At 34.9% G+C, this 18,295-nt stretch overlaps 2 protein-coding genes across 2 annotated transcripts; both read right to left on the bottom strand.

Annotated features, from left to right (window-relative positions):
• Positions 1 to 1,924: 1,924 nt before the first annotated feature.
• On the bottom strand, positions 1,925 to 2,962 carry LOC100031154 (trace amine-associated receptor 8a-like). The gene has a single exon (XM_001380443.1). The coding sequence runs from the start codon at positions 2,960 to 2,962 to the stop codon at positions 1,925 to 1,927; it is 1,038 nt and encodes a 345-aa protein (XP_001380480.1).
• A 7,286-nt stretch (positions 2,963 to 10,248) lies between these two features.
• On the bottom strand, positions 10,249 to 11,331 carry LOC100031146 (trace amine-associated receptor 9-like). The gene has a single exon (XM_001380436.2). The coding sequence runs from the start codon at positions 11,329 to 11,331 to the stop codon at positions 10,249 to 10,251; it is 1,083 nt and encodes a 360-aa protein (XP_001380473.2).
• Between the last annotated feature and the right edge of the window lie 6,964 nt (positions 11,332 to 18,295).

Here is an 18,295-nt window from a genome sequence, read left to right as displayed (position 1 = left end):
ATTGACATTGTTCCCAGTTATTTGTCATGACAAGAAAGGCTGCTATTAATATTTGGGTTTATACTGAATCTTGGCTTCTATCTGTGGCCCTCTTTGGGTCAGTATCACTCATGTCATAACCAATACTTGAATTAAAATTTAACTTTGTCAGTGAATATCATCTACTTCTGATATGAACTTGAAAATAACATTTGAGTGCACGATGGCAAGAAATGTCTCAGGATATATCGTTTGAAAGCAATTTTATGAATTTGTGAAACAAATTGATTAGAATTATTGAATTGTCCATCAGAGATTCTATTTTTCTTTTAATTTTTGATCCATGTTACTTTGGAATTCTATGGCAAAATCTTTCTCAGTTCTGTATTTCTGTTTCTTAAGAAAATAAATGGATTGATGAAGAATCATTGCTCAAGATTCTGCCACTCACAATGAGCTTTACTGCTTCCCAAAACCAAGAGTAAAATATGTCATAGATTAAAGGATTCATAACTGAGTTGTAGTAAACAAGCAATTCTAAGATCTCATAGACATAAGGGGGAATTATGAAATTCATATAAGCATCAATTAGTATATCAATGAAAAATGGCAGCCAGGAGATAAGAAACACAGCCATAGCAATTCCTAATGTTTTAGCAGCCTTTCTCTCTCTTTTGACTCCTTTGGCCTTATAGCTCTCTGTAGAAGCCTGGGTTTGGCTGCTGATGGCTAGCTTGCTGTTTAGCCAGTAAATTTTGCCATTTATAATAAGCAGAGCAATTGTTGGTATTAAACACAAAAAATCCAATGAGAAACCCCACAGAACTGAGAGCCAGGGTCAGTTCCTCCAATCCATCATCATTGGCCCATATGTAAAAGAGGGAAAACCCATACTTTTAAGTATAAGGAAGGAACCATTTATTGTATTTCTTATATTACTTAGGATGTTGTTTACACATAGTAGGTAGGTACTTTGTATTGTGTGAAAATACTGAAACAATTGTTTATTGTTATTGTTGAGTTGTTTCAATCATGTCCAGATCGTTGGGACCCTATTTGGAGTTTGCTTAGCAAAATACCTCCCTAACTTTTGCCAAAACAAAAACCAGGAAAAAATTATTTAATAAATCACAGTCATCTTGATGAAAAACTTATTAATCAGTTTCAATTTAGTTTTATTGTTTGAAAAGTCTCTAGAGGCATAAAACCAGTCATTTTTTAAATAAATAAGGTGATGAGCCAAAGGGAATGGGGGTGAGGGGGACTGACATACCAGATAGAAAGCACAAATAATATCAGTAAAATAATCAGTACTAGAAATGATTTCCTATACATCACACATTGGAACTTAGAGTTTTAAGTCTGTTTTCCATAACAACAACACAAGTATTTTCCAGTTAATATCACAGGGAAATACTAGGTAGTGTTGTCTCTTTGGGCAATCAGAGAAGGAAAATCAGGCTCTTTTCAGAGACTGACAAGTTATGTGGACAGTGAGGTACACATTAGAACCAAAAGACATGAGTGATAATGGAATAAATAGGAAGAATTAGCTGGTCAGAGCTGGGATATTTAACAGAATACTGAGAAATTTTGGAAAGAAAAAGTGGAGCAAAAAAGAAGAATGATTTGAGAGTACACATCAGAAAAGCAAAGAGAAGTTAGTGGAATGAAATAGGTAAGTGAGAGAGACCCAATGAGCCAAATAATTGTTTAGAGCTGAGGCAATAAGTAAATATTTATCGAGAAATACAACTGCCAAAACTGAAAAGCATTATGACCTAGTCTGGTGGAAAGAATGGTCCTTTTTTTAAGCTTCTCTGAAAGGTGTTGCTAATCTATTATATTTAATATTAGTCATTTGAGAATTCAGAATGAATGAAAATGACAATTCAGAAATTATACATATCAGGAGACATTCACAATCAGTTTCTTCATTTAACCTTCATTCTTGTTCAGAAAACAAACTCATGGTTGAAGAGCCATGCTCTAAGACTTTGCCAGTGACAATGAGTTTTATAGCCTTTCGAAACCAAGGGTAAAAGAAACCATAAATCAGGGGATTCACAGCTGAGTTATAATAAGCAAACCAACAGCAGATCTCATAAATATAGGCAGGGGTGTAGAAACCAAGAAAAGCATCAATTAATGAGTCAAGTGAGTAGGGTAACCATGAAATCAGAAATGCAATCACAGCTATGCCCAGTGTTTTGGCTGCTTTTCTCTCTCTCTTGGACACTCTGGCTTTGTAACTATCTGAAGAGTCCCCTGTGCTCCCTGTATTTTCAATCTTTCTAGCCTGTATTTTAGCTACTAGAAAAATCTTAGAGTAGAGAATGATCATAATGAGGCTGGGTATGAAAAACAACAGAAAATGTATTAAGGTCCATTTCTGATTCACGGCAAGCTGGCAGCCTCCCACACAAGTGAGGGCACTTATTAACTCCTCCAGTCCATCAGCACTGACACCTGTGTAAAAAACAGACCCACTGTAAGTCATCGTGAAGGCCCAGGAGAGAGCTATGCACAGCCCAGAGACAGAGAATGTGAACTTGGTTGGATAGGTGAGAGGGTCAGTAACAGCAATATATCTATCAATAGAGATGAAGCACAAGTGAAAGAGGGAAGTGTAACAAAATGCCACATCAAAAGTAGTATGAAGTTTACAGTAACTGTTGCCAAAGTACCAACAACTCTCCACAGACCTCACCATGCTGAAGGGCATCACAGTGGCTCCCACCAGAAAGTCAGCACAAGCCAAGGAGGCAATGAGGAAATTGGCTGGAGAGTGCAGCTGCCTGAAGTGAAGGATGGAAATCATGACCAGGAGGTTTCCCAAGACAGCCAGGATAACCCCAGTGCCATAGGTCAGGTAAAGGATGAATCGGAGTACAGGGGAGTAGTGAGTCTGAATGCAGGAGCCATTGACATTTTCATAGCAGAACTGCACAGCTGCTGGCTGGAACCCAATGCTGTCACTCATGATTCTTCTCTTGGAACCTTGCAATGCTGGGTTATTTTTTTTTGTTTGTTTTCGTGCTCACGCAGAGCTCACCATTGAAATGTTCAATGGTTTTATTAGAAAATAATACATTAAATTGATGTCTATAAAAAAACTACCAATTATACTTTCAAAGCACAACGAACCATTTCCAATTTAATTGTCAATCCCCAGAAGTTGTTGAAATATCTCAGAGAGCAGCATTGATAGTTTATCAAAAAGCAAGCAATTATGTTTGACCTGAATATTTGAGAAAATAATCTTTTGATATTCTAAGCTGTATCTCTGAAAACCTTTCTTAGGGAAACAGCATAAATTGCGCTGTTGTTGCCCATTTCAAAGAGTATCTTTTATGAACATCTGCTTCCCCATTTTGTCAGATCAAAGTTCTGTCCCCAAACCTCTGAATTCTAAAAGTCAGCCAAAGAAACTCCACCCCTTGAAAGGCTCTGAGCCAGAATCCCTGTAGTATAAGGTGTGAACTATGAGAATAGATTTCTTTTTCCTCCAGTCATCATTATTTAGATAGTTATTGTGAAAAACAAGTGTTTAGTTCATAATATGAGGCAAGAGACTCCTGATGGTTTTCCTCTAAATTGACCCTCAATGATGTCACCTGTATAAATGATAGCAATTTTTGTAATCTCTTCTGCCTTAAGCATATAGAAAAATAATTCCTGATAATCTCTAAAGAGCCTATCTACCCATATCAGTTCCTTCAGCTACTCTAGTAACTACACACAAGTGGGAAATGTAATCATAAAGTCAATAAAAAGTCAGAGGTCACAATATCAATAATAATTCTTACTTTAATATCTAGAAATTTCTGTATAAGTGTTTTCAGTGTAGACTTTAGCCAAGTCATATTTTCCTGTGAAATTCTTGTCCAGCCTTTCCATAAATTTGCAAATTTAGGGGACAGAATTTTAGGCATATATTTGAATGTTTATATACTGATATTTGTAGTTCTTATTCAGTCATTTCATTTGTGACTAAAATGTTCTTCTAATGTCTATCTTTATGATTAAATCATGTACCATTTTGAGCAGAACCAAAAGAACATCGTACACTGAGACAGATACACCGTAGCACAATCAAATATAATGGACTTTTCTACCAGCAGCAATGCAATGACTCAGGACAATCCAGAGGAACTTGGGAGAAAGGACACTATCCACATCCAGAGAGAGAACTAAGGGACCAGAAATGCATAAGAAAAATACATGATTGACCAGGTAGTGTGATAGGGGTTGATGTTAAAGAATTGCTCTACTGCAAATATGAATAACATGGAAATAGGTTTTGAATAATGATGCATGCATAACCCAGTGGACCTGCTTGTTGGCTTTGAATGGACGGACAAGAGAGCAGGGGTTGGGGGAGTCATGAATCATGTAATCATGGAAAAATATTCTAAATAACAACTTTTTAAAAAGCATGTACACATTTTGACCATATATTGGTCTATGGTATGAAATATTGATGTAAACCTAACTTTTACCATATTCTTTTCCAATCATCACAACATTTTTTGTTAAATATTGAGTTCTTATCCTGAAATTTGAGATCAAACACTAAATTGCTGAAGTCATTTATCCATAATCTATTCTACTGATCTAACCTTCTTTTTCTTAGCCAGTACCAGATTGTTTTAATGATAACTGTTTTAGAGTATACTTTAAGGTCTGGTATTTTATAGGTCACCATACTTCACATTTTTTTAATTAGTTCCCTTGATATTCTTCACCTTTTGTTCTTCCATTATGAATTTTGTTATTATTTTTTCTAGTTCTATAAAATAATTTTGGTAGTATGATAGTTATGGTACTTAACTAATGAAATCAATTTAGGTAGGATTGTGACTAAAATTTTCTTGACAAAGATACTGGAATAGTTTGCCATTTCTTTCTTGAGCTCATTTTTTTATATATAAGAAACTGAAGCAAACAGGATTAAATGACTTGGTCAGAGTCACACAGCTAGTAAGTATCTGAGGTCAGATTTGAACTCAGGAAGAAGAGTCTTCCTGACTTCTGTCCTAGTATCTTATCTACTATACAATGCAATTTACTGTTATTCAGATATATGCATATATATACTACACATATACACCCATATAACTAACATATCTGTATATATTCATTGACAGAATTTGTTTTGTTTGACTATTTGTTAAAAGAAAAATTTTGGTCTCTTTTCAAGGGGAATAAAGGTAGAAGAAAGAAAGGATAGATATCTGTTCATTTTGAAAGAGAGATGAAAGAGTTCTGTCTTTTTGAAAAGTCACATGCACTTTTAGAGGAAATCATTGTAATATTAATTTTTAATTATTTTAAATAAAATTAGTTTTACTAAAAAATTAATTTTACTCAACTATTTTACTTTGTTATCAGAGGATTCCTTATAATGGAGTTTGTAGTGTATGTAATGTAAATAAATGTTTGTAATGTATAATGAATTAGATGATCTGCATTTCTAAGATGAAGTTTCACTCATGGTGAGAAAGTATAATATTGATGATAATCAATGCACTAGAATTCACATGGAAATCCAACAAATGAGAGACTTGTTTTGGAGAAGTAAAAGGTGCCAGAATTGATCATCTTCATCCAGCACATCCTCTTCTCTGATGGCAGTTCTCATAGCCTGCTCTGTCTCTCTTGCACCATGTAGAAGTACAAAATATTTTGAAATTTGCTCCCTATCAGTAACCCAGGAAGGGGATGGGTGTGGGGGGAGGGAAACTTTCTCACAAATTCTGCCCTCAAGGTTTTTTTGAGGAAAATTCTGAAAGCTGATGTACAGATTTTATCTTGTACACCACTGTAATTTATTCTGCATTAAATGGTATGCAGCAAATGATATTTTGCAGTTTCATATTCAACATGGCTTTGCTATAGGTAAGAGAGAGTGAGAAAGAAGAGTCTTCATTGTCACTTATGTAGGATGCGGAAATTATACATTTATTTCAAATAGAAATATAAAATTATGAATTATTATAAAAACTCATTTATTTAAATTTTTACTTTATAAGAATGTCATGTTAAATTGTTAGTAGTATGCAAAGATCCACCTAAGAAGGACAAAGAAGTCTTTAGAAAATAAGTGAGCTACATGACTTCTTTTCTGAAATATAAAAAAAATTAGATTTTATGTTTAATATGTAGAAATAGTTTTAGTGTCTACAAGTGTTTACACAGTTTTACTATCCCCAAGGAATATAATTTAAAGGTCACTTCAAAATATGCCTTTTTGAGTTTGATCAATACTTATGTAAAATAAGAGAAGATAAATTAGGAACTTGGAAATCCACTTCAGAAACAACAAAAAGCACTAACAAAAATCCATGAAGGCAGTAAGAATGTGGTGAAGTCAGTTATTTCATTTCAGAAATCCTAGCTAAATATTCTAAATATTTTAGTGAGGATGAATTTGTGAAGGTGAATATGCTGAAATTCTTTTTCCTAAAAAACTAAAACCCTTCAGAATATTCCACCATCTGAAAATTCCCTTCTAAAGCTATGCTGTTTTCTCTTCCTATTTCCTGTGTAAGACTGAAACACTCTTCCAAAGCTCCTATTTCTGCAGAACAAAGCAATCACATAGCAAGTTTGGTTATTGAGGGAAAATGGCTCTAGTATCAAGGACTTCCATTCAAAATGCTTTTTTAAAAAAATATTGTCAGTTTTCAGAGGGGCAAATGTTTCAAGGGAGATATCAGGACTTTTTGTTAAGCAAAAACCAAATGACTATTTCATAGCAAATCATTAACCAATTATATGAAAGGTCAGTTATTAAGACCTGTATTTGTTCTCATTTCTACTTCTTAAAAGATAGAAATCCACTCTCCATTCTTATCTCTGCTCTAGACCTGCCTACCCATGGCATGAGTTTATGAGTGAGAAGAACATGATAGAAACAATATTTCACCTTTGAGGAAAGAGTCTTCTTTTTTTCTTACCTTTTCCAGTGGGTCCAGGGCACTGGGAGAAAACATGAAGAGTAGCAATTTTAGGGACCTAAATGTAATTTAGAAGCCTTCAGAAGTAGATGTATGATGCAGAGTAGGTATGATGGAAGTTAGTGTTCGTGTGGTGATATGGAAGACTAGGCAGTGGTTACAGTTACTAGAATTCTGTATCATGATGAGATCATGTGTTTGAATGCAGAACATGAGATTGAGGAGGTTTGGGGAAACCTTTCCTCAGTCTGCCTGGGAAAAGGAAAGGGCATGAAGGGCAGAAGCTGGAGGCCATCAATGCCCAAAGACATGGACCAAGAGCTCCCTAAATGTTGTAACACAAGTTTGACAAGGACTGGACTTGGAATGTTTTTATGGTGATAAAGATTCTTGCTACATCTAGAGTGCTATATTGGGGGCTTCAGAGAGCTGCAGAATGAAGGTAGGGTTTGTGGTTCCAAAAACTGGAGTAAAAGTGGTATCTTTGCTATTACATTAACAAAATTTGCAAAATACAATGTTTTTCCTTGTATTGACAAAATCATGGATTAGTTTTCCTTTCTAGTTAATTAAACATAAAAATTTATAGCACTTTTATATTTAAATGCCTGCAACAGAGCAAGTCACTTTCTTTAACATGACTGTTAAGGGACATCTTGATATTTAATGACAGTTTTATTGGTTTTGTAGTAGGACAGGTCCTGAAAAGATGGAAGAACAATTGCTTTGGATGAACCACAATTTCAAAGTGTGAAAGGAGACATTTTCAAAAACAACATATTCTACTGTGCATAGCCCTACTCAGAGATGAGGGAATGTTGCATGATCTCTTTAGGGAGGAAAACTGAGGAAGCAAAAAACAGAGATGATTTTCAAGAGCATTTTACACTTTAGTCCATTTTATTATTTAAAACAGACTTTCAGAGGCTACAAATGACTGAAGAACATTATACCTTCAGCACAGAAATAGCAGTGGTTTGGGGAGGGACAATGCACATAGTGTTTGGAAGATTTTTCAAACCTATCCTCAGACTGTTGGCATTGCTTCGATCACTAATTCTAGTGACTCCAATTTGCATTTTCTTGGCAATACTGAAGTAGTTTGCCATTTCCTTCTCCTGCTCTATTCATAGATGAGAAAACTAAGAAAAACTGGAATAGATGAATTGCCCAGTTACACAATGCTGGTGTCTGAGGCCTGATTTGAATTCAGAAAGATGAGTCTTCCCAACTCTATGGCCTGTTCTTTATCCACTGCATTTTTGGTGGATTGTTTTGGGGGTTTTTGTATATTTAGTTATATGTCTCACAATTGTGGAAACAATTCTCCATTTGTGAATGTAGAAATAATTATTAGAGAGATGATACAAATAGATTTACCAGAAATTGGACTATTTTTTAATATTTTTTCTCCCATTCAAGACCCTGAGGCAACCAACCACAGACCGGGTTTACATTCCAGGGGAAGAATACAATATTTAAGTCACTATAGCATAAAAGAGAATTCACAAAATGTGTTTATTTTAAAAAGCAGAGAAGATAGAGAATAAACTCATTGTTAGTACTTCTATTTTATTTTATTTTTGCAGAGTTTTCAATAGTTACTTATTATTCTGAGGCAACTAGGAAGGAGAAAGGAGACAGCACTAGTTCTGGTTCTGGAGACAGGGAGAAATCCATTAAAACTCAGCAAATCTACTAAGTAAATCACTTAACCTATTTCTGCCTCAGTTTCCTCAGCTGGAAAATGGGAATAATAATATCATCTATCTCTCAGATATCTAATCAGAAAAAAGATATCTTTAAAGCCCTCTTCAAATATTAAAGTGCTTATATAAATGCTAGCTGCTGCTTTTTAATTTATTTTGGGTACCAAACATCAATTAAAATGGTAAAAAGACAAAATACAAAATTTAAAGTAATTAAAAGAAAAAATTAAAGGACAAATAGAACATTCAGTCCTTCCTAAATCTAAATTAATTTTCTTATCAAATGCTTTATAGATTAGGGAAATGGCTACTCTAATCCCTTCTTTGAATACACAAAGATTTATTGTTGTCTTCTGTTTTTATATCACTGACAATTCCATTACATCTTCTTTATCTCAACTCACTTCTCAACCCAAAATGTGACCCTCCCCAGTGACAAAGAAATGCAGTTAAGTAAATATACAAAAACAAACAAACAAACAAACAAACAAACAAAATAGAAATAGAATCATTGCACTTGACCTTTTACCCAATGTTCTACCTTCATAGTTTCTCACCTCCTTACTAAAAAGAGAGACTTATATTCCATTATCTGTTCTCTGGGACTACTATTGATGGTTCAGTTATTCAGTTTGGGTACCATCTTGTCACTTTTTGATTTTCATTATTGGAATTGTTGAGCATATTATTCTGACTCTGATATTTCACTGTGTGTTATTTCATACTGTAATGGAGAAAAGTTCCTAGAAACATAGTTCCAGGTCTGAAAAAGAAATTCATTAATCTGCTAGTAGACAATAAATAAGTCAATGGTAGATACCCAGTGAAAAGATGGACCAATATTTTCCCTTTTCTGATCCTCACTTGTCATATGCCTCATTATAAGATTGTAATATTCCTGGTTCTCTAGATAGAAAAATGGAGATAGGTATGGTTAAATTTTGATCGCTATCATTCATACTAATGGAAGTAATCAAGGGCACAGCCATGTCACCCCTGGACACATATGGCTGAAACTAGTTCTGTTTAAAAGAAAGAATGGAACTTACATTCTCAGTCTTAATTATCCCAATTATAGAAGATGCTCTGGAGCAGGGAATGCAAAGACTTTCCCAGGACAAAGGAATGAGGATAAGGTTTAGATAAGGAGTACAATGTTACAGTTAATATTAGAAATCAAATGAAACAGTATTAGAAATAATTTTTTCAATAAATATCTTCTGAAGCTTTTCAAATTCCTCTAATTCATAATTTCTTATAAAAATTACTTTTCATTTAATTTATACACAAAATATTACCCCACCCCTATCCTTAAATAAGCAATAGGAACTATTTCTTTTCTAGGTCTTTGCACTGACAAGGGAGGCTGCTATGAAATTTTTGGTAAATACGTATAGAAATTTGACTATGTCAGTAAACACTATTTAATTCTGATATTAATAATGGCAAGAAATGTCTTAGGACTATTATTATTATTTGCAATTTTCCATTAACTTGAGAAAAAAATTGATAACATTTCTTGAATTGTCCACCAGAGAGTACATTTTACCTTTAATTTTAGATCCATAGTACTTTTGGAATTTTATGCCAAAATTATCTTAGTCATGCATTTCTCCTTTTTCAGAAAATAAATTCAATGATGAAGAATCATTCATCAAGATTCTGCCACTCACAATGAGCTTTATTGCTTTACGAAACCAAGGGTAAAAGAAGGCATAGATCAAGGGATTCATAGCTGAGTTGTAATAAACAAACCATGCTAAGATCTCATAGACATAAGCTGGAGTAATAAAATTCATATAAGCATCAATTAGTGTATCAATGTAATATGGTAACCAAGAGACAAGAAACACAGCCATAGCAATTCCTAATGTTTTAGCAGCCTTTCTCTCTCGTTTGGCTACTCTATCCTTATAGCTCTCTGCAGAAGCCTGAGTTTGGTTGCTGCTACTTTCTATCTTTCTAGCCTGCTGTTTAGCCACTAAAAAAATTTTGCTATATATAATAAGCATAGCAACTGTTGGTATAAAGAACAAAAGAAATTCAAATAGAACCCAATCTTGGTTTATTGCGACCTGGCAACCTCCCACACAAGTGAGAGCAATGACCAGATCCTCCAACCCATCATCATTGGCCCCTGTGTAAAAGAGAGAAAAAATGTATGTTATTGAACAACTCCAGGATATGGCAATACATATCCCTGAAATGGGCACTGTGACCTTGGTTGGATAGATCAGAGGATCAGTGACAGCAATATATCTATCAATAGAGATGAAACACAAATGGAAGAGAGAAGAATAGCAAAATGACCCATCAAAACATGTGTGAAATTTACAGAAACTCTCCCCAAAATACCAGCAACTTTCCACTGACCTCACCATGCTGAAGGGCATCACAGTGAGTCCAACCAAAAAGTCAGCACAAGCCAAGGAGGCAATGAGGAAGTTTGTAGGTGTGTGCAGCTGCCTGAAGTGAAGAATGGCAGTGATGACCAGCAAGTTGCCAAACACTGCCAGCAGAGTCCCAAAGCCAAAGACCACATAGAGAATCATTCGAGGAAAGGGGGAGTATGAGGTTTTGATGCAGGATTTATTCACATTTTCAAAACAGAACTGCACAGCTGTAAGTTGGTAGGAACTGTTGATCCCTACTTCGTTGAGTGAATTTTCCTGTAATTCCATATTCCTTGACCTGTGTCAATTTGCATATGAAATGTTGCTAAAATTTCAAATTTCAGGAAAGAGAAATATCCATAATCAAAAAATAAGTTTTACAGTCAGTATATTGCAATAATTACAAAATACAAAATCATTACAAAATGAGCCCCATGTCCTTCATTACTTTTAGATTAATGAAAATTACCTCTTCTGCATATATGGTTAAAATTTTCTTTAAATTAGATATGCCATTTTTATTGATTTAAAATATTTTCTTTATTTACCTTCTGAACTGCTCCTTTAGTCCAATGACTGAGAGGTGATACTTTCTCAAACTCCTAATGGCATGACTATGGCATGTTAGAAAATTAGGAAATGTTGCTCAGTGTGCTGACTAAGGAAGTTGTCAAAGAATTGTTTTATTATAGGATAGTTCCCTAAGGGCTCATAAAACAACTAATCATAAAATATATTCTCAAGAAATAAGAGAATAAGTCAATCTCCCCAAACTTTTATAATGAAATCCCCAAGGTGTGAAGTGTGAACCATAATAAGGTGGTTAGGTATCTTAATAATGTGGATATGCAGCATGGAAATATGGATCATGGATCAGCCTTCATTCCAGGGAGACCTGCTTTAAGTACTGTTTCTGATATTTAATATCTATGCGACCAAGAAAAAGACCCCTAATCTTTCAAGGTTGTGGGCATCACTCTAGCATCCTCAATTACAGAGCTGCCACTCCTGAAGTCTATACTCATAATATGAAGATTTGTTCAGCATTCAATAAAGGGATTTGATTAAAGGGCTTATCTAAGAATAAGAGCATATATTTGCATGCTAGCAATATAATTTTTATATATAAATTTGCTTGCTATCTTTCAAGGTATGTAAACAGTTAATCCTATGCATTAGATACTATTAGTATCTCCATTTTATAGATGATGAAACTGAGGCAGAAAGCAATGAATGATTTACTCAGGGTTCCTAAATTAGTGAGTATGTGAGGCAGAATCTGAACTGATGTCTTCTGAACAGTAGATTTATTTGGGTATTTACTGTGCTAACTAGTTATTAGTATGTATATGAGAACATCAGAAGACTCAAAAATATTACAAAGACACCTGGAACTGGGGAGAAATGAAATGGTAGAATGTACAGGGGTTCATTTTTTGTGGTTGAAGCAAAAGATATTAGGCTACAGAAGGAAATACTGCTGACTTTGGGCAAAGGGAATTATGGAATTTTAGAATTACAGAGTTGGAACCTTCCTTTGCAATCATGTTTTCTAAATTACATATGAGAAGCAATCTTATCCTTAAAAACAAAGGCGCAACCAATTAAAAAAAAAAAAGCAAGGGGGCAGCTGGGTAGCTTAGTGGATTGAGAACCAGGTCTAGAGATGGGAGGTCCTAGGTTCAAATCTGGCCTCAGACACTTCCCAGCTGTGTGACCCTGGGCAAGTCACTTAATCCCAATTGCCTAGCCCTTACCACTCTTCTGCCTTGGAACCAATACACACTATTGACTCCAAAACAGAAGGTAAGAGTTTAAAAAAAAAAGGAAAACACCAGCAATTGACTTCCACTTAACTTCCACTAAAAATCATTTTTTAAAAACATCCTTATTTTTCTCTTGTTTATAATGCAATTTGAGCCTCTCAGGCTCACAGTCTCAGAGGAGTTGGTTCTTGGTTCTTCTTTCTTCTTGTCAACTGCCAAGTTTTTTCCTTCACTTCTACCCTTAAATATCTCTTGCATCAATCTTATGTTCTCACTTGCACATAATAAATATTTGCTGAATTGGATCATAATTAAACAAAAGAGGCATGATGCCAGGAATTGGTGAGACACAGCTGAAAATGGTACAGTCCTTGATTTCAAGGGATGCCATCCCACCTAAAGCTTTATTTGATTATCTTACCTATGACAATCAATGTCTTGACACCAAAGGACCTTAATGTGTTGGTGGGCCCAGAGGAAGACAGCTTAAAATGCTAAAAAAAATCAGTCTGAATAAAGACCCCAAGGAAACCAAAAGTACCAAAACTACTCAGGAAAGCTGTTTCATTACTGATCTCTTGAATTGTTACTTCAAGAAAATAATTAGAAGGAAATGGACATGTCAAACTCAAAATATAATCACAAAGAAATAATTTTATCTTAACAGAAAATAAGTTGCTGAGTGTGTCTTATCAGACCCATTGAGGTCAATTGTTTAAAATATCAGTGTGAGCAATTATTCTTTAGAAATCAATCAATGCTACCAATAAGTGCCCGATATATTGTTTTTAGACTATCTAGAATTAAGGAAAAATAAAGAAAATGTTAATAACACAGATTAAGCTTTAAAATATCTTGCAAAATATGTATGTATATATTTTTGAGTACCACTTGTCAAACATTTATAGATATATTCTTCTGTATATGTGGAATCAACAGAATCTGGTCTTAAATGAATATTAGAGGTAAGGGAGAAAGAAAAGTCAAAAATAACTTCAAAACTATGAATAGGGGAGCCCACATGAAAGTCAGTCCCAAAAGTTGTGAATTGATCCAACCATTCTGGAAGACAATTTGGAATTATGCCCAAAGAGTTTTAAATATTTCATGCCCCTTTGATCCACCTATCTCAGTACTGGTTTTGTGCCCGAAAGAGATAAAAAATATGTTTGTAGAAAAATTTATATCTGTGCTCTTTGTGGTGGCAAAAAATTGGAAAATGGGGTATCCCTCAATTGGGGAATGGCTGAACAAATTTTGGTATATGATGGTGATGAAATACAACTGTGCTATAAGGAATGATGAACTATTTGATTTCTATAAGAACAGGAAATACCTCCTTGAAATGATGTGGAGTGAAATGGGCAGAATCAGGAGAACTTTGCACACAGTAACTGAAACTTTGTGGGATGATCAAATGTAATGGACTCTGTTACTAATAACAGTCCCATGAAACATATGAAAAAGAATGCTATCCACACCTAGAGAAAGAACTATGGGAGTAGAAATGCAGAAAAAAAATATGATTTATCAGATAGTTATATGATATATGATTTGTAGTTGTGGTTTTTAAAAGACTACTCTGTTACAAATATGAATAATATGGAATTTGGTTTGGAGTAATAAGATATGTATAAACCAGTGGAATTTCTTGTTAGCTCTGGGAGGTGGAGAGGAAATGAAGGACAAAAATAGGAATCATGTAATCATGGGGAAATATTCTAAAAAAAATTAAATAAAATTATGTAGGGGGAAAAAAGTCAGTCCCACAGAAGATCTGTCCACTGTTTCTGCACATGTATATTGAAGGCTATTTTCTCAAATACTTAATCCTTGAGTATGGTGCAGACATTCCTGACCTTGTTAAACTAAGTAGGGTGGAGAAATATATAGTTCCCAAGGCTTGATTCTGTTAAACCAAGTATCTCCATTGTTACTAATCAGGAGATAGTTAAATCAGATCTTCTAAAATATGGTATGAGTAGGGTGGAGTAGTTTTAAAATTCACACCAGTTTGAGATTCCCTCAAACCATCTTCCCCCTTGTTATGGGAAATGCCACAGTTCTGACAAACAGAATCTGAATGGATAGAGAAAGGAACTTTAAAGAGTCTGGAGGTGAAATGTTTAAGCCCTTTCAGACTCCAATCTTCTTCACCCTATTCTACCCTTTCACCAGAATGATCTAGATTCTTGGTGATGATTTTAGACCCAACATCAGCAGTAGAAAGATTTGTTTTTTTCTAGACTCCTCTGCCACATTTTGTAATGATGTCAGTAATAGATTTTTTAAAAAATATCTCAGCCGAGTTTGAAACATTGCTACACCTGAAAAACTTGTGACAAGTACCCATTAGTTTTAAATGTCACATAGCAGACTCATGTGAATCCTAATGATAGTGGATTTGTTTGCTATTGTCATTAAATGGGCTATTATAAGTTTGAGGATTTTCATACTTTTAGAATGTGTATAACCTGTTGTACTATTGTTCTTTATAAATACTGTTACTTTGTGAAAATCATTTTCTTGCACTCACAGTGTATCATAGCCAAGTTTGAAAAGGAAATGAACCTCATTTTGGGGTAAGAAACCTTCTTATTCTACCTTTTCTTTGCTGACACAGTGTGTCAATGATTGTAAGCTATATGTTTTTTATTTTTAAAACTTTTTTATTATTTGTTTTTGTTTGCATGTGCAATATACTATCTGTTTTATTTTTCTATCCTTTTTGTATTTGAAGCATGTTACCAGTATTAAGATTTTCTTTAACTTTTTTGATTTTGCAGTAATATAAGTTTAAATTACATTTTCTATAAAATTAATACCCAGCAAAAAGAATTAGACTATAAAAATAATGCCACTAATTGTTTAAAAAAATTATGGGACTTTGCTTAATGATTCTGTCTCATTCCAGGAGAAGTAAATACAAAAAGAGCCATTGCACAGTGCCAAAGAAGCACAAACCTAAACTACATAGTGCTAATTGAACACAAGGTCAAAGAGACCAACCAATCCCAATAGGATTGATGAAATTTTGAGCAAAGATAGGAGGGATTTAACTTGTTTGGTGTTCGAGGTTGAGGCTATTTTGACATATGTCAAAGGAAGGTCTTCCTTGTCCCACATTCTAGCAAGTATCTCAAATTTGGCTCCATCCTGGCTCCTATAATCTAGTCCCAATTCTGTCTTTCATTGTGTGGCAAAACTTTTTATCATTGTGGCTTCTGATTGGTTAAATTCAAAATTGCTTAAATCACTTTAATTGGACCCTGATTCAAGGACCTCTTATAGGTTTATTTTTCCTTTACTTAGAATTTTTACACATAAGACTTTGATAGTCTATATTTCATTCAGAAGTTTCTCTTTTATTTGGATTTTTTAAACCCTTACCTTTCATCTTGGAATCAATATTGGGTATTGGTTCCAAGGCAGAAGAGTGGTAAGGGCTAGGCAAGGGGGTTAAGAGACTTGCCCAGTGTCACTGTAACCGCAAAAATGTGGTTGTCAAAACTATGAATGTTAAACTGTAAAGGTCAAACTACAAAAGTTTTGGCAAAATTGTAATGATAATTGTTAGTGTTTTTACTTAAAATCTAAAATAAGTGGTCGCCATGGGAAATTCCCAAATATGAAAATACCCAAGTCAGCTGGGATTTATGGAGATTTTAATTAATATAAATGAAGGAATTAAGGGAAGGAGAGAGAGAGAGAAAGAGAGAGAGAGAGAGAGAGAGAGAGTAGCCAAGTAGTAGGAAAGAGCATAGGCGAAAATGGCCTAGGCCTGAGCCTAAGGGAGAGCGAGTCAGTCTTTATCACTCACCACAAGATCATCTCAAGCAAGCTCCAGTCCTCCACTGAATTCCTGAACTCCAACTACCTCTAGAACTGACTTCCAATCCCCAACTCCATTACCTAGACTGACTTCTCCTTTTAAAGAAATTTTCTCTTGTCACCTCCCCTAAATTTTCATGTCTACCAATCACAGTAGACACTTTTTCCCAGGACTGCCCATTCTTAGTTCTCATCTTCTTTGGTTCTCACCTTCTCTGATTAGATTAAATCCTCTGAGTACTTCACACCTCTTTTTTAAGCTTGCCTTTTGTAAGTTGCTTGACCTTTTATGTACCCACTTAACCTTTATAGGTACTTAGCACCTTTTTGTATTAGATCTAAAAATAAACCTAGCTTAAGGTTCTAGCTTTACCATAAGTATGAGTTAGGGACTTTTCATTGTTCAATAAGGAGTTTGCAACTTTATCTTCCCCTAAGGCACTGTCTGAGTAGGGTGGAGTAATTTTAAAAGTTCTCAATACATTCCTGATCAAGGACCTCCATTGTTAAAAATGGGGAATAGCTTAATCAAATCTTTTGAAGTAGAGTCTGAGTAGTTTTAAGATTCATATCACACAGCTGGGATGTGTCTGAGGCCAGATTTGAACCTAGGAGCTCCTGTCTCTAGGCCTGGTTCTCAATCCACTGAGCTACCCAGCTACCCCCTATTTGGATTTTTAAAATTTTTTTTATTTCTTTTGCCAACTGATTCATATACCTCATTACTCAGCCATGCATCCCTAAGTGATCCCTATGTTTTTCAACATCCTCTTCAGGGGAGAATGTATTATTATTCTAAAATGTAAAGTTTAAATTCTTTTGAGAGTAATTTTAGAATAAGAAACATGCTAACTCTCCAAATCCAGAAAGTGAACTCCCCAGAGGCCACATGGCCTGTCATTTGGTAACTGTCTAACTGGAGAGAGCCAGGAATTGAGGTTAAGCAAGAAGCCCATTCATCCAAGGGAGCCAGGATTTGATTTATTCTTGGATTAATCCTGACAAATAAGAAGAGGTCAGCACAAAGAAGGGAGACCAGTAGAGTAAATAGGAAAGCCAGTAATTAATGAAATCTGATTAGGCTAATGAAGTCCAAGTCAAAGGCAGTGAAGGGAGCTATCAATTGCAGATACCTTGGACCTCCTGAAGTCAGGGGGATCTATCCATTGTCCCACTGCCATCCAATGATGATGCTTCTCAACATTTATCTCTAGGAGGTGGGTGAGCAGGAGGGAGGGAGGCTTTTTGTCAATGTACCTAGTAATCATTGATTTTGTTCTATTTTCCTTTTATCTCCAAATAATTGTAATTTCAAAGTTGGTTATGTTTACAAGATCCATTGGAGAGACTAGTCTTCCACGGATCTCAGGGGGAGGGGGATGTATAATTGAAAATCTGTTACCCTTAAAAAGAACCCCACTGACTTCCTGTCATTATGTACTTCCTTTAGACAGAGGATATTAGCAAGTGGGTGGTCCTCTTGGGGCTCTTTTTTGGGCTTGCATTCAGCATGGTGGCAGTGCTAAGCTAAGTGCAAGGATTTTAAATTTTAAAGTATTTCTTATATGCTAAAGTAGAGGTTCCCAAACTGAAGTACACATACTATTGGGGATATGAAAAGTTTGTCAAGAATGTACTGAGAATGTTGTTAAATG

The sequence above is a fragment of the Monodelphis domestica genome, chromosome 2 (assembly GCF_027887165.1).
Source record: "Monodelphis domestica isolate mMonDom1 chromosome 2, mMonDom1.pri, whole genome shotgun sequence".
NCBI classification, from domain to species: domain Eukaryota; kingdom Metazoa; phylum Chordata; class Mammalia; order Didelphimorphia; family Didelphidae; genus Monodelphis; species Monodelphis domestica.
The sequence above is the reverse complement of the archived record's forward strand: the minus strand, read 5'-3'. Positions and strand labels throughout refer to the sequence as shown.